The 19,529-nt window shown below is 59.2% G+C and overlaps 2 protein-coding genes across 12 annotated transcripts in view; one reads left to right on the top strand and one right to left on the bottom strand.

The window, feature by feature from the left end:
• ADGRB2 (adhesion G protein-coupled receptor B2) overlaps positions 1-2,344 on the bottom strand; it is a 34,648-nt gene extending 32,304 nt beyond the window's left edge. For all 11 annotated transcript variants that reach the window (XM_055137360.1, XM_055137362.1, XM_055137365.1 and 8 more), the window contains exon 1: positions 2,124-2,344. The gene's annotated coding sequence lies outside the window, so the exon portion shown is untranslated. The remainder of the gene's footprint in view (positions 1-2,123) is intronic.
• LOC129404956 (skin secretory protein xP2-like) lies at positions 1,697-18,082 on the top strand. Its single transcript, XM_055139869.1, has 3 exons — positions 1,697-1,769; positions 2,117-2,785; positions 17,129-18,082. The coding sequence occupies exons 1-3, from the start codon at positions 1,697-1,699 to the stop codon at positions 17,440-17,442; spliced, it is 1,056 nt and encodes a 351-aa protein (XP_054995844.1). The 3' UTR covers positions 17,443-18,082.
• Positions 18,083-19,529: the final 1,447 nt, after the last annotated feature.

Genomic DNA, 19,529 nt, shown 5'->3' with positions numbered 1-19,529 from the left:
TCCCACCTCTCCACACTTGAACCCGGCCTCAGAGATCACAGCCGGGCTTTGCCCTCACGCATGGCCCATGGGCATATGGTGATGGAGAGAAGGGGAGCAGTGGGGGGCCAACGGTCACCTGGGGAGAGCGCCTCACCACCTCTGGGGCTGGTGGTGTCCTCGGGCTCCTCTATACTGGAGGGCACACAGCACTGCCCCTCTGGCACTGAAGGCTGGAGAGATCTGAAGCGGGGCCTGACCTTGGCCTTGAAGAAGAAAGGCCCAACACCCTGGCCATTGTGGCCAGCACGAGATGCCAGTAACTCATATAGTCCATTCTCCCTGCAGCTCTGAGGCCGGCATGACCGCTGACCCATTTTACAGAGGGCGCACTGAGGCTCAGAACATTATGTGGTTTGCCCAGGTTTGCCCAGGTCAGGCGGCTTTTGAACCCAGTTCATCTGAACCACAGCTGAGTTCCTAGTAACTTACTCAGCTCCATTAGTACCTTTGGGGACCCCACCCACCCCAAGCAGATCTATCTGAAGAGTGGGGTGGGGAGAGCAGAAGGAGGGAGTGTGGAGGGGGGGAGGAAAACCTATCAGTCCTGTCCTGTGAAGACCGTCCCCAGACCAGGACGCACCATGCACAGCACCCCGGGCCCCTCAGATCTGTGGCAGCCAGGAGGCATTCCCTAGGCGCCAGGAGTGTCCCCGGAACAGGTGGATCCCCCTTTCCCACGCTGTGAACAGGCCAGACAGAGCCCAGCGTTGCCCCCGAGGGCCACCGCGGCAGACACCAGGCAGACAGAGGCTCTCTAGGAACCCGTCCAAGCTCAGCCAGCTCCAACCTCTCAAAGGCCCAAGGGCTCCCCTCCCCGCGCCCTCCCCCCCCCCCCGCCTGGTGCTGGGATAACGCCCCCCCCCCCAAACTCGCCGCGCCGCACCCCCTCCCCAGCAGGTGGCCTGCCGTCCAGGACCTGCTAGCCGGCTCCCGGAGGGCCCGGGACGGGCGGGCTCGGCCTCACCGACCAACCTCCTTCCCCCAGGGACTTCCCACTGCCGGTCCCGCAGCCACCGCCGCCGCTCCAGCTGCGGAAACCTGGGGGTGGGAGGGAAGGGGCGGCGGGTCCCGGGCTGCGGGCAGGGGGCGCCAGAGGACGCGCGGCCGGCAGCTGGCGGAGCGGGCGGGCGGGCAGCCTCGCGCCGCCCGGAGCCCCTCCCCCCGCGGGCCCCAGCGCCGGGGGCCGCGCCGCACCGGCCGCCGCGCCGAGGACTTTCCCTCGGACCGCGCCGGGCGCCCGAGCGGCCGCCAACTTCACCGCCTGCCGCCCCCGCCCCGTCGCGCCGCCGGGGCTGCGGGAGGGCGCGCCTGGAGCCCCGGTCCTGGCCCCGGGGGTGGGAGCCCGGGGGTGGGGGATGGACCGAGAGACTTGCCCAAAGATGGACCAGCGAGCCAGGGATGCGGAGCCAGCGGAGGTCCCGGCTGGAGGGCGCTGGGGGGGTCTCGGGGCAGAGGTGGGGGACCCGGCCTCGAGTCCAGGTGCAGGAGGAGGGGACTTGCAGCAGCGACCGGCAAGGGGGAGCGGGACTCGGGAAGACATGGGGGAGGGGACGATCGGGAGAGGAACGGGGGCGCGTGGTCGGGGTCCAGGCGCGGGGAAAGACAGGGATGCGGGCTCGGGTGGGGGGGCGCTGCGTGGGGGCTCGGGGCCGCGATGAGGGACGGGGCGGAGCGGGGTCCGGCCTCTCGACAGCCGGGCTGCCGCGGGAGGCAGGGGCGAGCTGCAGGTTGGAGAGGGGCTCTAAGCGAGGCGGGGGGCGCAGTGCCCCTCCTCGATCCAGGCTGACCGCGGTGGCGAGGTAGGGCAGACTCCAGACATGGCTGGGGGTAGGGTCTGGGTCGGGATTCTCCGGGTGCGGTGGAGGTGGGGGGCTTTCATAGAGAAGGGGCGGGGGCGGGATTCACCAGAGACCCAGGGGGCCTCGACTCCGGGTTCGGAAGTTCCCAAAGAGAGGCGAGTGGGTGGGTGGGTGCTGAGCGAACTCGGTCGGGGCGGGGGAGAATCCAGCAGCGCCGGGGCGACCGAGGCGGTGCGGAGAGTGGGCGCCGCGCCGGGCCGGGGTCTGGGGCCGAGCACTCACCTGGGCGCCGTCAGCAGCAGGAGCGGGGGCCGGCGCGGTGGGGGGCGGCCACGGGGCGCAAGTTTGCCATCCCTACGGCGGGGGCCGGGCCGGGCGCGGGGCAGCTGGCGGCAGCCGCGCCGAGGGCCGAGGCTCCCGCTCCGCGGGGCGGCGGGTGCAGAAGAGGCGCCGCGGAGCAGCGCGGGGCGGGCGGGCGCCGGGCCGGGCGCGGGCTCCTGCCGCCGCCTTCTCGCCGCGCCGCCCCCCACCCCCCGCGCCCGCTCCCCGCTCCCCCGCGCCGAGCACCGCCCGCGCCGAGCGCTGCCTCCTATTCGCGGGCGGCGGCCGCAGCCCCGGACTCGGAAAGCCGGAGCCGCATCCTCGTCCTCGGGCTCCGAGCACTGCCGCCGCCGCCGCCGAACCGGGCTCCTCGGGCCGCTCCGGCCGCTGCCCGCAGCGCGCGCCGGCCCGAGTGACGGCCGAGGCGGGACGCGGCGCCTGCGCGGGCCGGGCCCGGGAGGGGGCGCGCGCCGAGCTGGGCGCGAGGAGCCGCGGGAGAAGGGGTGGGGGGCGGGGGCGATGCGCGCCGCCTCCTGTTAAAGGGGGAGCAGCGCCAGCCGAGCCGGGCGCATCCTCCCCCTCCCCATCCTGGGCCCCAGGCGCCGGCGCGGGAGAAGCCCCGGGTAAGCCCCCGCCCTTCCGCCGCCTCCCCCCTCCCACCCCCAGCGGCCTCCTGGACCGCAGGATGAGGCGATCGCTACGCCCCTCCAGCTACACCCCACGCCCCAGTCATCTCTGATGCCAGGGGCTCCCGGGCGCTGGGGGCTGAAGCATTTGTCACCTCCAACACCATGTGCGCTGCATTTGCATATCCCCGTGCTTGCAGGTGCCTCTCCGAGCGCTGAACTTTGCATATGCGGATGCACACAGGTGTCCTGTGTGTGCAGTGTTGCCTGCTGTGTGCATACCAGTGTTACACACATGAACAGTGCGTCCATATGTGCTCAGGCCCCGAGTGCTTGATGCCGGTTCTTGTGGGTAGGGATGCTCCAGGAGCACGAGCCAGCAAGCGTACCAGCTTGTGTGTTGGTGGCTTCTATGTAGGAGTCACATATGCACACTGCAGTGTGGTAAATTTGGTGCATACTTGGGCATAGATCCTGCAGTCTTGCATGTCCCCAGGCATGGGGATGCCACACATGGGCAGGGCGTTCCATGCTTCCCTGAGTGCTGCTCCGTTCCCACAAGTGCCTCTCCTTGTGCCAGGATGAGCCCCCCAACACCACCACACCTCCCCATGTTGCATCTGTTTGTGTAGAGGCAAACCTGCCTCTACCCTCCCCACCCGGCACGGCACTGTGTGTAGGGACAGTGGGGTGGGGCCTGTGCCCACATGCTCCAGGAAGTACCCAGGGAGATAGATGCCTAAGGCTCAGGGCCCCAAACTGGTGGTTCGTGTGTGGCCTGGACATGTTGACGCCTTGAAAGTCCAGAACAGGGACACGCCACTTACTTCGGGAGGGGCTGGGGGAGTGGTCCCAGACAAGTGGGTGAATCTGGGAGCTCAGGTCAAGGGACGGGACAGAAAGGGGCGTGTTTGCAGTGAGGGGTGGATGGGGTTAGAAACTGGCTTTCTAAATGGTCTCTGAGCAGCAGAGAGGCAGACTTGGGGAGCAAGCACATCCCCTGTCCACCTAGTGAAAATCCTTCCCCTCCACCCATGCCCCTTCACTGTGTCACTGTGTCACATTGCAAACTGGGACAGCTGGGGAACCTTCACCTCTCCCCAGTACCAGGAAGAGGCAGCCAAGAAAGCCCCTGCTCCCTCCCTCTATCCCTCCCCCCCCAGCAGTCGCGGTGACATTTGTTGTGAGTGATTGTGAGAGATTATCGACTTTAATGGAAGGAGGTAATAAGGGGCGATGAAGGAATCTCACCCGTCACCTTAAGGGGATTTATGAGGCTGTAGGAGGCAGGGAGGAGGGCTAGTACCTTCTTTTCCCAGCGGGAGCCCTGGTAGACCTGGACTTGGGCTAGCACTGGCAGCCCAGGTTCTTGGGTTCTGTCTGGGCACCCTCAAACATACCCCAGGTGCCTGGGTCTGCAGGCTCAGCTGCTGTTGTGGAAGCCGGAGTCGTCTGCAGGATGTCAAGGGTGATCCTGCCACCTTCCACACCTTTGCTGGGCACTGGGAGGGAGACCATGGTTGCTAGGTTCAAAGCCTTGAAGAGGCAGAGGCGGGCTGGGAGCCCGGGAGCGAGCTCAAGAGGCTGAATCATTTACCTGGCCCTGGGTTCCAACCCCGGCACTAAAGTGGCCTCCAGAGCACAGCCAGGAGTAGGCCCAGCACCACCTACCGCAGAAGTCCCACCCCCAGGAGGAGAAGGGAACAAAAGTGGGGAGAGTGGCCAGGACTCTGGGGACCCGTCTCTTAAATATAGGACAGACCCTCAGAAGCCTCCGGCACTCCAGATCTCCAGCCCCTTCCTCTCCTACAGGGAGCCTGCCTGCCTCCCTCCTCATGAATATTCATGATATTTGCCTACTGGAGACCTGGAGCCCAGAGAAACCCAGGCAGTCTCCTGCAGATGTGATGCAGCTGGATCCCTGTGGGCTTCCCCCTCTCCCCGGGACCCAGCTGGGAGCAGAGTGCCAGGAGGAGCCGCTCCAGATAGACAGCCGCCTTGGTCTGTTTTCGTTCCGTGGAGCCCTCTGACTTCTCGACCCCGTGCCGGGCATTCAACCACCAAGTTTTCTACCCTGGGAAAGATGGGAAGGCGGAGTGAGGGACTCCCGGACAGATGGATGGGGGGATAGCTGACGGTTCCCGTCGGGGGCTGTCGGGATGCGGCCGGAAGCTGTGTGACAGGGAGCTGGAGAGAGGCAGCAGGACCTCCCAGGGACTGGGCAGAAGCAGGCACAGTCTGGAAGGCTCCCACAGAGGGTGGTCCCTGCCTCAGGACTTCCCCACCTCTGTTCCCTGGAGCTCCTGTCCTTCCAGGCCCACTCCGGTGATAAGGCTGCCCGCCTGGAGTACTTGGAGTAATTACAAATTGTTTCCATATTCAAATCCAGCTGGTTGAAGAGAAATTACTTCTCTGTCAGCCCAGGCAGGCGTGGGAAGAACAAGCCTGCGCCCCAGGAGGGGCTCCGGGGAGGCAGGGGGGCAGAGACCGGGCAAGAGAAGGGCACCAGCCGGATCCAGAGCACTGTGCTGGGGCCGAGTGAGTGCACCTGTATCCCCTGCCCTCCCCCACGAAGGACACAATGGCCCCAGCCCTCAGCACCTTGGGGGGGCCCCCCTCTGGGACCTCTGATGAGACATGAAAGAAATCCTGGAGACCCACCCTGCAGGGGCCAGGAGAAGCCAGGCTCCCCCACCCCACCCCCAGCTCAGCCTGCAGTGCTCAGTGACCTTGAGAAAGACCCTTTGCTCTCTGGGCTTCTGTGCTCCTCAGTGGAACGTGCGAAGGAGCACAGCCTGGCTTCCTCGGGGATTCTCCAGTTAAGCCCCTGAAGGGGGCTGTTTTAAATAATTATTTTATTGCTAGTTAATGAGACTGTGTTAACGGTGACAAGCACCAGTGGCCTAGTGGGGAGGCAGCGTAGCCCTAGGTGGGGCAGCTGGTGCGTGTGGGGGGAGGCCCTGGAGGGGAGGGCCTTGGCCTCACCCACCTGGCCTCAGCCCTGCCTCCCACTGGGCCGGCTACTGCTATGCTTCATTGCCCTATAAACAGATGAGAAAATGTTCCTCTTCCCTTCCCCGGGATTGATTTGGCCCAGAGCCGAGGCAGGATCCCTCCAGGCCCGTGGGACCCAGAGCACCTGCCCTCAGCCCCTGCCCTCCTGTCACTAGCCGGGCCTCCTCCCAAGCACCCAAAATTCCTCACGGTCAGCTTCGAGGCAGGCTCCCAGTGCCCTGCCCTGTGTGCTCGCACCCGCTAGGGGCTCCAGAGAAGACTGGCCTCTGCCCAGAGGACCTAGCTTCTGTCTCCCTGCCGCGGCAGCCCACGGGGCCAGGAGCCTGTTCCTGGCTTTCCTTTGTGGGGAGGGGAGGTTGGGCCCCACCCGGCGGTGCTCAGGACTTACTCCTCGTGTGTGTGCTCCGGGGACCATAGGTGGTGCTGGAGATCCATCTGGGGTCGGCCACATGTAAGGCAAGGGCCCTCACCCCTGCACTGTTTCTTACACTCCCCCGTGCATGGAGAGAACGGAGAAGTGTCTCCCTCGCCAAATCAAGGAAGGCTGGTGCCTGTTTGTGTGAAGCCCTCCTCGGTGCACATGTTCTCTGGTTCTGCCTGGCCTCTGGGATAGAGGTGGAGAGTGTAGGTCCTGGGTGATCTTTGTAGACATCTTGTACGGGGTGTGTGTGTGGGGGGGGGCGCTCAAGAACCTGGCACCAAGGTAGCAGTTGCCTTCAATCACTCATGGGACAAGTATTTAGTGTTTCTTAAATTCTTGGCACTGGGACCCAGGCCATAGGAAGTTCCCTGGCCTCTATCTCCAAAATAATCCTAAGTATATTCACTCTTCACATCCCCTCTTCCCTCCTGTGGTGGTCAGACTCCCCTTCTGTTTCCCCCACCCCAGCAAGTTCTCCGAAAGCCTTAAACATGGGGCCCATACTGCTTCATTCCATTCCATCCTTGGCACCCCATATGGTCCCCTGAGCACCACCAGGAGTGATTCCTGAGCAGAGCCCTGACCGCACGCAAGTCAGGGATGGTGAGAAAACAAACAACAAACATACAAAAAATAAAATTAAAGTGCCCCTTCTTAAATGCCACCTCCCCAAGACTCTCTACTGCTCTTTTTGTTAATTTGTTTTTGTGTGGGAGGCATGACATCAGTGCTCAGGGATTACTCCTGGCTCTGCACTCAAGGGTCATTCCCAGCAGTGCTCCCCAGGGATCAAACCCAAGTCAGTTGCATGCGAGGCAAACCCCCTACCCACTGTGCTATCCCACGGGCCCCTTTGCTGCTCTTAGCCCTATAATCTTTCAGGTTCTGCAGAGTTGCCCCTCACCCACTTCCCCATCCCACACCTCGAAACTTGCTTCAGTCATGCGTACATTCTCCTTACTGTTCTTAGAAAACTCCAAACGTGGGGCCACAGAGTACAGGGGTTAAGGTGCTTGCCCTGCACACACAATCAACCCATATTTGATCCCCAGCAGTACCTGTGGTCCCCTGGGCACCACCAGGAGTGATCCCTGAGGACATAACCAGGAGTAAGTCCTAAACACTGCCAGATGTGGCCCCCCCAATTTTTTTGTCTTTTTGGGTCATACCTGGCGATGCTCAGGTGTGATCCTGACTCTGCACTCAGGAATCACCCCTGGCGGTGCTCAGGGGACCATATGGGATGCTGGGAATTGAACCCGGGTTGGCCGCATGCAAGCCAAACACCCTACCCACTGTGCTATTGCTCCAGCCCCCCCCCCCAGTTTTTTTTTAAAGCAACAAAATTCCAACCCCAACCCCCGGCATTTTCTATAACTGACCACTTCTCATCAGGATAGTCTTGGCGCCAATATCATTCCCTGATCATTCTTCCGAGGAGTCCTAAAATGCCACCCCCAGCAGTCTTTAAAAGATGTTTTCTCTCTGTACACATAGGATCTGTTTCCCTACTAATTTGTGAGTTGTGAAGGCAGAGGCCTTGTCTATCTGCTCCTGGTTAGATGCCCTGGTATGTAGCACCAAGCCAGCTACATGGTATACTCAATAAATATTTGCTGAGAGGCCAGGGATGTGACTTAATGTCAAAGCATTTATTTTGTATATGTGAGACCCTGGGCTCAGTTCCTGGCACCATACGATGCCCACAGCACTTCAGGGATCCTAATCAAGAGTCTCTCTCAAGTACTATGGGCTGTGGCCCCAAAGCAAACAAATTTGGGGGCTCAGAGAACTAGAACAACAAGTTCCAGTTGTTGTTCTACCTTGGACAAGGTAGGGCCCTTGCTTTGCATGCAGCTGGCCTTTGATCCCCAGTTTGATCCCCAGCATCCCATAGGTCCCCCAAGCACAGCGGGGAGTGACCCTGAGCATGGGTGTGGCCCCATGGCTGAGAGAAGGACTCTGTCCTGCAGCGCTGCAGCCTGTGCCCGTTACTCTGTGTGTGTTGGTGCTTTTGCTCCTGCTCCAGGAGGAGCAAGAAGGACTGCAGGCCTGGGGTACCACAGATCCCAACGCATGTCTCACCCACGCATGTCCCTCACACTCTGCACATCTGGGTTTCCTCTCCAAACACAGGACACACTCGCCCAGCCTGGCAGTGCGGACGCTGGTTAAGGTGATGGCCCCTGGCCGAGCATGCGGCCCTTTAGGCATCCTCGGGCTGCGAGCTGTCTGGGGACCTTTCCAATAATCCCTGGCCCCCATCCGCACCCTCACACTTTCCCAAAAGAGAGTCATACCTGGCGGGCCCTCTGTGAGATGCCACCCGCCAGGACGCAGCAGGGACCCCCGGGCAGGAGAGACAGGAGAGAGAGGACCAGGACGGTGCCAGGCTCTGAACTTCCTGCTGCCATGTGTGGAAGTTGCACTTTCTTGTCTGTGGGGGCGCACACACACACACACACACACACACACACACACACACACACACACACACACACACACACACACACACACACATACACATGCCGGGATGCACATGCAAACCACAGCCGACACTTTTCATCGCAGGCCCACAGACATGCATGCTCGACCTAGGGTCAACCACAACAGCCTCGCAGCCCCAGGGACCTGTCTAAGCAGTCAGACCCACCAGCCCTGCACCCGGGCTGAGCTCACACACCTTCCCTCCCCACCCTTCACCACTGGCACTCCCCTTGGTGAGTTCAGCCCTCGACCCCCCCAGCACAGAGCCAGGAACCCTCACAGCCATGCCAGACACCCAGAAATACCAGCTCAGACTCTGCATCCACACCCCCAGGCTGATGGACATGCCGGGGGCACCCGAGAACTGTCCCCAGCTTCCCACCTTGGCAGAAGAGGAAGGAGAGGTCTTTGGGAGGGTGGGGACACTTGCAGGCATGGGACACACAAACTGGGGAGTTCCCAGAGTCTCTTTCCTGAGTGCTGTGTCATCTGGATCCTGCTGAGATGGGCCAAACAGGACCAGTGAGCGTAGCAGGCGGGGGGTGACCTGGAGATAGTGGGGACACTCGTCCCCTTGAGTGCCAATTGCTGTTCATCGACTGTCACAGTTAAAGCTCAGAACCACCCCTTCAAGTTGCGGCCACCCCCGCCCCCATTTCACAGACGGACATTGCGGAACAGATGGATCATCCCTCACTCTGAGAAGTCTGGCCTTAGTCCTGTGTCATCCTGTCCTTTTTTGTCAGGACCCTCAAAGGACAGGACAGGCGCCACCTGTGGGAAACAATTTATTGCAGGATTAAAGCTGATCTTCCAGAAAAGACCAGCTCTCTCGGGGAGAGAGATTTGAGGGCCTCTGTTTCCCGGGCCTGGCTATTCCAAGGAGAGGCTGAGGCTGGACCTCCAGATGTCCAGAGGGAGGACATTGCCCAGGGCCCCTGGCGCGCCCCCTCCCTGCAGACACACCCGCTCTCATCACCCACACAGTCGCACCATCTCCGCACTGACCCGGAGGGTCCCACATGGGGGTCAGTGGTGCTGGGGCCGGGGGTGGGGGAGCAGGTCCCTGCATGTGGCCGCTGGAGGGGAGGCCTGAACGCATCCCCACATCAGTGCTCCGCGTGTCGGAGTGGGAGTGAGCAGGGCTGAGCTCGGGTACACGTGTGGGTGGTTGTGTGCGTCAATGCGTGGGGGAAAGTCTGTGTGTATGGAGCCTGCGCGCAGGGTGTGTGTGTGTCTCGCCTGCCTGGCACGTCAGGAGCTCCACGGCTCTCTGCTGCGTGTGCGTGCGTGTGTGTGCGCGCGCGTGCGAGTGTGTGTGCAGGCAGGGAGCAGTGAGCAGGGCACGGTGGGCATTTTCCTCTCAGGGTGACGCTGTGCATGGGGTCGAACGCATGCATGTGTGAAGCTGACAGCCCTGCTTCTCTCAGTCTGAAGCGTGTTAACAGTTTGCTTTTTGCTAGAGTGTGTGCAAGCAGTGGATATTTCTCTGTTGCGTGTGTGTGTGTGTGTGTGTGTGTGTGTGTGTGTGTGTGTGAAGAATGACTGTGCCATAGACTAGGGTGTACGGCATCTGTAAACAGATAAATACAGCCCGTGAGCAGCCCTGTTGGGGCCAGTGCTTGGTCCCCATCTGTGGCAGCCTGTGGTGTCTGTCCCTGCAGTGTTGGCAGCATGGACAAGCCTTAATATCATGTGGGACCTGTTTGGGATCCGACCTGCCGTGTGCCGAGGTGGCGTGTGCCTGGATCAGTGCATGACGTGTGACTGTAGTGCAGTACCCGAGACTTTGCTGCTGTTGTCTTTGGGGACTTTTGAACTGATGCTTCCCAGGAAACCCCAGCCCAGACCCACCTCCGGCAGAGAGGGCCAGCTCTAAACCTGGGGAGGATTTGGGGGTCCACCTGAGGGGACCCAGAGATTCCTGGGTCAAGGTCACACCGCATGAGGAACTGGGGCTCATTCTCTTCTGAGGTGTCCACCTGGCTCACAAAGCCTGTATAGTGGCGGCCATCCGCCCCTGCTCCCCGCCCAGGTCTCCCCTGAAATGAATTTTAATTTCCGCCCCGGGCGGGCTGGCATAATGAGTCTGGAGCCGGCAGCCTGACGCTGGGGTGCAGGCCACGGGGCCACGGTGCAGGAGGGAGCGCGGATTTGAATTTCAAAGGCAGCCGGGCCCCAGCGCCAGCCACTGCTGGGCTGGGCTGAGTGTGTTCGGCACTGCTGTGTCTGCTCACGTGCGCCTGCGTGTGGGGCTGTCTGGGGGGACCGTGATGGGGCTGTGCCTCTCGGAGGCGGTGGGCGAGCCCTGGTGTGGGCTGCGAGTGCCTGTGGGTCTCTCTCACTATACCCTGCAGCTCTTGCCCGCGTGTGCAATGCTGGTGGGCAGAGACTGGTCTCTGCCAGGGTAGATTTAAAGCAGAGAGTCTGTGTCTTTGTGTGTTCGGGTTCCGGCCCGTGTGTGTGTGTGTGTGTGTGTGTGTGTGTGTGTGTGTGTGTGTGTGAGCTCGTTCCCATGCCCGAGGGGGCTCACTGTCATGTCACTGAGTTGGCCCTTACCTGCAGGGGTGTGATGTGCACCTGCGGGCGAGCGACTGCTCTGGGAGCCCGGGTGTGTGCCTGAGGATCCCCGTGGGTCCCCATGCCCGCTCTGGGGTGAGCCCGTGTGTGCTGGTCTGTCCCAAGGTGTAGAAGAGTGTGTGTGAGTGGGCAGTGGAGGCCCGGTGCGGTGGTGACCTCCCCCCACCACGTGCCTCCTGCCACCCCACACCGTGCATCCACTAAAGGGCTGCTTGCTGGGTGTGCTCTCTCCGGACCCACCTGGCCGGCCTTGGATGCACCCGCTGCTTCTCCAGGGCTCGGCTCGCCGACCCGTGGGTGCTCAATGGATTTTTGGAGGCAATGTGCGGAGAGGATGGGCCGTTAGCCCGAGGGCCACGCTTCACGTAGTGGCTGAGGGCGCGGGGGCAGCCTATCCATCGCGAGCAATGGGCCTGAGAGGCTGTGCTCCTCAGGGTCCTGACTCCAGCTGCAGCGCCAAAGAACGGCCTCGGGCTGCAGGGGGCGCCAGCTCCCCAGGGCACCTGCACAGGTGCGTTCTGGCACCGGCGTACCTGCCCAGTGAGCGCTCCTGAGACTCTGGGAGTCTCAGTGGCCCCCTGATCCCAGACGAGGAGCACGGAGGGAACTGGGAGGTGCAAACATGTGCACTGGCGCCTGCACGCTGGCCGAGAGACTGCCTCCTCGCACTCACTGCGCTACCTCACTCCTCCCTGGGATTGGGCACCTGTGGGGTGAAGATTCTGGGTCCTTGAATCCCAGAATAGAGAGAAAGCCTGGGTGGCCTTCCTCACAGGGCCAAGAGGCAGTGCCCCCTGCGTCTTCACTACCAGACGCTGGCAACCCCAGGCCTCCCCGCCGGGTGCCAGCCCACAGCAGAAGGCGCCTCTTCCTGGGGACCTCCCAGAGGCCTGGCTGGGCACAGGGAGGTGATGCCAGGATGCACAGGAGACGGTGGAAGAGGATGAGGGAGAGGGGACCGCTTCCAGGCTTCCTTCCCTGCTAGACCAGGCAGTTTGGAGAAGGGGGGCTGACTCCGGGAAGGCCCAGCAAGGGGCCTGGCCGCCGGCTGCTCCCCAGCACTAATTGGCTGAATGAAGGAAAGAGAGAAATGAGCGAGGCAATGCAGAGACCACCTAAGGGCTGGGCTGGGGGAGCATCACACAGAGGCAGGAATCGGATCTCTAGGCTTGTGTAGGCTCTGTGTGTGCGCATATGTGTGTATGTGTGTATGCACGTGTGTGCACATTGTGTGTGTGTGAACCAGAGATTAAATCAGAACTACATCACTGAGAACCTGTTTGTAGTCAGTTTTATTTTGAAAGTAATAGCTATATGAAAGGGCTTGGCCAGGAAAGGGGCCCACTTCCACTTCTGAAAGAGGACTCGGGACTGGAGGGCTAGTGAGGGGTTAAGATGCTTGCCTCACATATGGCCAACCCTGGTTCTATCCCCTGCACCACATGTTCCCCAGAGCATCCTCAGGTGCAGCCCTGGAGGCCAGAGCACTGCCAGAGAGGTCCGGGGCTGGGCTGGGAGCATCTCCGGCACTGCGGAGCCTGAGTACCACATCCTTGGGCTCTGCGCTCCTCTTTGGGCTCACCCTGACCAGAGAAAGACAACCAAGGCAACAGGAAAAGGATTTAAGGAGTAGGACTCGGAGAAAGAAACTGGTGAAGAATTCATTTATTTGTTTATTCAACAAAGCTTTATTGAGAGCTCTGGCACCGATGCAAGCTAGGACCTCAAGGAACTTCTAGAATTTGGCCACATAATGGATTCTTAGCTGGGGTCGCCCTCTAAGGGGAGGAGGGGATATGTGGCATGTTCATGCTGAAAAGTACCAAGGAAGGGTGGGAAGCAGGAGGGATAGAGGGGAAGGGGGCTAGTTTGGTAAGGTGGTCAGGGGAATGCGCCTGAGATGTGGCGTCTAGGTGACACTGAGGGAAGGGAGGGAGGAAGTGCAGTCACATGGGGGACATGTGCAGTGCCCTGGAAGGGGGGAGGGGATGAGCGAGCATGCCATCCCCCAGCCCGGGATCCTTGCGGGCTTTCCTGGCTCCCATTTGGGACATGCACACTGAGGTGCCATCAGAAACCCTGGACGGTGACCAGGAAGCAGCAGTGATTTGGGTGGAGAGAGGGATTAGAGAAGACGGAGCTCTGGGGGCCGGTACCACAGGGAGATTAAGACTAGAGTCAGGGGGTATGGGGCGGGAAAGACGGTGGGAAACAGGCTGCAGGGCTGGGGTATAGGGACAGAGTGATGGGGCTCCTCACCGTTCCTGTGACTCGTGCCTCGAGTCCCCTCTGCCTGGGCCTGCGAGCCTCACCTCCCCTGTGAATTCAGCGGGGGATGCAGGCTGGGTTGTTCCCACACAGTGCCCTGGGGTCTGCTGGACCCCCTCTGCCCCCATCCTGGCTCGCAGTCCACCTGTCCCCGAGTGCTTCCCTCCTGCACCCGTGGCCGAGGGGAACCCCTGCCTGCGCGCATGAAGACCCGATTCCCCAGGGGTGTGTGCCGGGGCCCATATGGAGGGAGGCCTCTCGGCAGGACCTTCCGCTAGGGTCCTCGCAGATGGCTTTGGTGGTGTGTGCTGGTGTGGTGGCAATAGCCTCTACATGCCACCTTTGCCAGTTTCCATGGAGTGACAACCCCACCCCGATGGCTGCGTTAAACGTGGGTGTGAAATAGCCTGAGTGGCAAAATTCATGAGACTCTCGCCATCAGCTCTCATAAGTGGGTACGAGCCGGCTCCAGCATCTTTGCCAGATCCTTTGCAGGGACAGAGGAAGGGGGAAGCCTGGGCTGGGGCCCCGGGGTGGGGGAGTGTCCAATCATAGGCCCCCAGGCATCCTAGCTTCCCTGCCTCTCAGTTCCAGGGCCCAGCCCCAGAGGAAAGCCGAGCACCTCTTATCCCCAAAGTTCCTCCGACGTTAGCCCTTTGACAGCCCTCCTAGGCTCTCTCCCACCTCATCTCCCACTCAGGCGCACTGCTTCCCACGCTCACCTGCTTCTCCTGCCCCCAAAGAGCACCTGTATTTGCACCCAGAGGCCACACTGCCAAGGGCCCTGCCCTCCCAGCCCACAGGTACTCCCCAGCCATTCTCAACAGGCCACCTGGACATCTGATCCAGCTCCGCCACCAGCGGGGGTTGGCCCAACTTGGCCTCAGTTTCCCTATCTGTAAGATAGGAGGCCAGGGCTGTCCTCTCCAAAGGCCCCTTGCAAGGTGAGAGTGACAGCCTCCCTTTCCTGGTCTCTGGCCCACCAGGAGGCTTGGGGCCTCCTCTCTCAGACACATGTCCTAGACCCAGTCTCCTAGACCCTCCCTGCTCCAGGGCCCCCCCCCCCACTGCCTCTGGCTCCCCAGGCTCCCCAATAAGGGGCCCAACTAATTACATTAGGATTTTATGCCAATTAGCAAACAATTACATGGGCAAATTGGTGCTTAATTCGGAGCAATAACGGCAGCACCAGTGGCCAAGGAGTGCTTACCACAGCCGAGGCTGTTCACCCAGGCAGGCCCCCTCGGAGTCCTGGAGGACGCACCGCAGCCTTGGGCCTGACCGGGGCGGAAGTGGCGCTGCTCCATGGAGGAGCCCTGAGCGGCTGTTTCTGCAGCTGACACGGCCAGCCCGGGCCTCTGCTGAGGGAGGGCTGTGGGGAGAGGGGACGGCGAGGCGCTGAGGCCAGGAGGGCTGGCCGCCTTGAAGAGGTGGGAGGATGGGGGGAGGCAGGGGAGGGAACAATTGGGGGGGCAGTAATTCATGTGAACAAAGGCCTGGAGGTGGGAATGGGTGATGTGAGCTCAGGATTGATGGAGAAGCCTGCTGGTTCCGAGCCCAGGGTGGGGTGCCAGGGGACGCAGGCTGGGAAGGCCAGTGCAGGCGACTGAAGCAGCTTCCCCACGCTGGTGGGGCTCCCGAGGGCTCGGGGCGGGAAGGGGAGTCTGTGCGGAGACTCCTCCTGGGTCCTTGACCCAGGCTCCCCGGTGGCCACGCCTCTTGGCATGTCTGCTTCAGAACCGCAGAGCCCCACACCCCCTCGCCGCCCCCAGCACCGCCACGGCCAGCCCTGCCTCCCACCCAGGCCCTGTCCCTAAGGTCCCAAGTGCTCCAGAGGACAACCCGACTCTACCTTTGCTTTTGTTCCCAGGCCCCTACATCCCCTGGGCCCTGCCAGAGCACCCTGTTCCCCCGCTTGCCCTTCCCTGTCCACTCCAACGCCCTGTCCTTGCTACTCTCACCACCCGGGATGCTGGCTTCCAGACCCCTGCCCCCCACTCCAGGAGGCCCCAAGATGCGTGCTCCCCTCTCTGGCTGCTTCTGTGACTGCTCACTCACTGGACCATCCCGCCAACGAACATCCGCTTCTCCCCACGTCTCCTTCCTCCCTCCAGCACCCAAAGGGACTAGAAACTAAGTCAAGGAGCCAGAGAGATATTCGTGAGTCTGCTGGGTGCTCCCCTTAACCAAAAAGGTGGGGTCCCCCTTCAGCACTATTCACTGGAGCCAAGCTCTACCCCAGGCCCCAGTGGGTGTTTTCTGAAGTACCCTCACTTGCTTCCATTCTTTTTTTTTCTCTTTTCCCCATTTATTTGGCATTTCTTTTTTTTAAATTTTTATTTTTTAATTAGTGAATCACCATGAGGGTATAGTTACAGATTTACACATTTTCATGCTTGTGTTTCCCTCATACAGTGTTCGTGGGCCCATCCCTCCACCAGTGTCCATTCTCCACCACCAATGAACCCAGTATCCCTCCCACCCTCCAATCCCATCCACCCCACCCCACCCCGCCTCTGTGGCAGGGCATTCCCTTTTGTTCTCTCTCTCCTTTTGGGTGTTGTGGTTTGCAACAGGGGTATTGAGTAACCATTGTGTTCAGTCTCTAGTCTACTTTCTTGCTTCCATTCTTACCCAGTGTTTTCACCAATAGAGATGAGGAAAGCCCCCACTAAGGCATGAGAGACCCTCAAATAAAAACAGTCCCCGTGAGGGGTACCTCTAGAATGATCTGCAGCCTGGAGGACTCTGGGAAAACTCCAGCAAGAACCTCCTGACCACCAGTGATACCTAAATGACCAATGGGGATGGGGCAGGGAGGATGGGGAGGGTGGGATGGGATGGGGGGGGGGAAATACCTATTTAAGGACAACCAAGCAGAACCAGGGATAAAGCACAGAGCTTCCTGGAGGCAGGACTTGACCCGGCCAACATTCCTGGGAGCGAGACTTTCAGGGGGTGAGGGGGCTCTTCATCTCAAGGCCCATCACTCACGTTAATTACCGAGAAAAAGCCGATTTCTCCTCATTTCCAGACTCCAAATGACAGTCTCATTAGGCCGGTAATGTGTGGAGAAATTGTGCGTGTCTGTCTTGGAGCATGTCCTGAGCCAGAGTGGGTGAAGGCACCCCCACCCGGGGTTTATCTCCCCGCTGCTCCCTGTGGCAGAGAGGGCGCCAATCTCAGGAGGAGATGCCGTGCCTCAGGGCTGAGGTGCCCCCCCGCCCTGTTCCGTAGTTGACAGTGATTCAGACAACTCAGGGGGAGTGTGGGGAACAACCCACCACATGCAGCCTCTGCTGGAGCCAGAGCCGGGTCCTCCCTGCTCAGACTTACACAAAGACACCAACATCTTTTTTTTTTTTTGGTGGGGGCGGTCACACCTGGTGATGCTCAGGGGTTACTCCTGGCTCTGCATTCAGGGATTACTTCTGGCAGTGGTGAACCATGTGGGATACTGAGGATCGAACCCAGCTCAGCCGTGTGTAGGGCAAATGCCCTATCCACTGTGCTATCGCTCTGGTCCCAGACATCAACATCTTTGTCTCCTCTGCCAAAACCTTTCCCAGTCTTGCCCGGACCCTTTGCTCTGAGCCCACCTCTGGACCCTCTGGATGCCGTCTTGTGTCTGGGAGTGGGCAACGTGCTTCCTACAGTCCTTTCTCCCCCACCGAACCCACTTCCTGGACATGGACAGCCCTCAGCTAACAGCCAGGCTCTGGCACACCCTTCACATCTCCACATGAGCTTCTCACCCTTCCTCAGTTCCAACCACTCAACAGATAAGAAGACCAAGGCCCAGAGAGGGGAAGGGATTTGCCCTGGTCCATGGCCCAGCTCTGCACTGCACCCTAGGCCCACTCAGCATGAAAGCTCAGGCTGAAGGCTCGGCTCTCTGCAGGCCTTCCCCAGACCAGAGCCTCAAATGGAATCGGACCCGAGCAGCAGGCTGTGCCCTGGAGAGCTGAGGCGGGGGAAGGAGCAGCAGGATGTAAAAATATAATTATAGTTCAACGTGATCTGTGCATGACACGAAAGAGGAAATACAAAAGGTTTATCCTCACCTGTAATCAAAGACATGCAAATGAAAACAACAACGCGATGTGGTTTTACCTGCTGAAATGAAGACAGTTGTTTTTTCTAAGCCGTTGATGAGAACTGAAATTAGGGGCCTCTTAGGGTCTGTGGATACAATTGAACAGCTTTTCAGGAAGGCTATTGGACCCTGTTGTCAACAGACAGACCCCTTGGACCTGCTAATCTGCTTTTAGGAACTCATTTCAAGAAATAACCAAAAATGTTACAAGAGAACCACGCGTATGGAGGTTTATTGCTGTTATTTATAACTATGAAAAATCACAACCAACATAAATGTCTAGCAATAGAGGGTTGGTTAAATAAATTATGATATGGTCATATATAATATTATGAAACCATTAAAAGTCATATTCTTGAAGAATTTTTAATAACTGGGGGAAGTGCTCACTATATAATGTAAAATGAAACAAAGCAGGAATAAAATATACATAGAAGATATCCTTTAATATTATTAAGCAAATTATTTAAAGAAAATCTGGAAGGCAATAAACCAAAAGTTAATCTGAGAGAATTGTGAATTACTTTCTTTTTTTCTTTTTTTTTTCTTTTTGGGTCACACCGGCAATGCACAGGGGTTACTCCTGGCTTTGCACTCAAGAATTACTCTTGGCGGTGCTCAGGGGACCATATGGGATGCTAGGAATTGGACCCGGGTTGGCCACGTGCAAGGCAAATGCCCTACCCGCTGTGCTATTGCTTCAGCCCGTGAATGATTTTCTTAATCTCAACATTTCTCTATTTCGGCTTGCTCTTCGAGCCTGTGTGCTCCTGGGAGCACATATCTCCCTGGTCTCCGTCTGCTTTCCTGTTTCCACTCTGGAGAAGCTTGTGTTCTCTCTTGAACATATTTTCCCTTTTCCTCTCCTCTCACATCTTTCTAAGCAAGTTTCATCATCATCATCATCATCATCATCATCATCATCATCATCATCATCATCATCATCATCATCATCCCGTTGACAGTCGAATTTCTCGAGCGGTCTCAGTAACGTCTATATTCATCCTAGCCCTGAAATTCTAGAAGCCTCTCTTTACTCATCCTTTCCAATGGTGCCGCATTGGAGGCTCTTTCAGGGTCAGGGAATGAGACCCAGCTTGTTACTGGTTTTGCACTGAATACGCCATGGGAAGTTTTCGAGGCTCTCCCATGCGGGCAGGGAACTCTCGGTAGCTTGCCAGGTTCTCCCAGAGGGAGAACTAGGCTATAAGATGTTCCAGGAGTTTGGTTTTATAGTCTCTGGATGTTGGCCATTGGTGGGATTACATGGCGCTGGGGGAAGTCCCTGGGTGTGACTGCCTAGCTACTGGAAAATGGGGAATCTGGGTGGAAAAGTCCCGATCCAAGCAAGCTTGGAGGTCTCAGCCCCGGGTCCTACATACCTGGGTTCCTCTGCCAGTTCCTTCATGCATGAGGCTCCTCCGAATGTGTGGAGAGGGGCCTTGAGCATGGCTGTGGCTAGGCTCCAGCAAGTTTCATTCAATAAAAACTACCCAATTCACCAAAATTAATTCTCTATTTATTTCTTAAACCTTCTACAAATTTGGAGGGAGTGCAAGTTATTGTCATGTATGTGTGGTAGGTGGGGAGAGGCAGCCCAGGATAGCCTGAGCACTCTGGGGCACTCGGGGACGGCTTCCTGGTAGAGGCGATGCCCACACTGCCTGAGAATCTGGGTAAGCTTTACTCAACAGAGAAGGGTTGGTTCTCGTCTAGGAAATAGTACATGCCAAAGCATGGAGGCCAGAGAGTTCCTGGTCTCTTCTGGAAGCAGTTGGTGTGGTTTAGTGAAGGGGCAAAAAATAAACGCAGGCGGTGAGCAGAGACCAGACTGGGAGGAGGCTGAGGGGCTAGTGCGTTTTCCCTTTCAAGCA

This window comes from Sorex araneus, chromosome 5 (assembly GCF_027595985.1).
Source record: "Sorex araneus isolate mSorAra2 chromosome 5, mSorAra2.pri, whole genome shotgun sequence".
Classification (NCBI taxonomy): Eukaryota; Metazoa; Chordata; class Mammalia; order Eulipotyphla; family Soricidae; genus Sorex; species Sorex araneus.
Note: the sequence above shows the minus strand (reverse complement) of the source record. Positions and strands in the feature narration are given on the sequence as shown.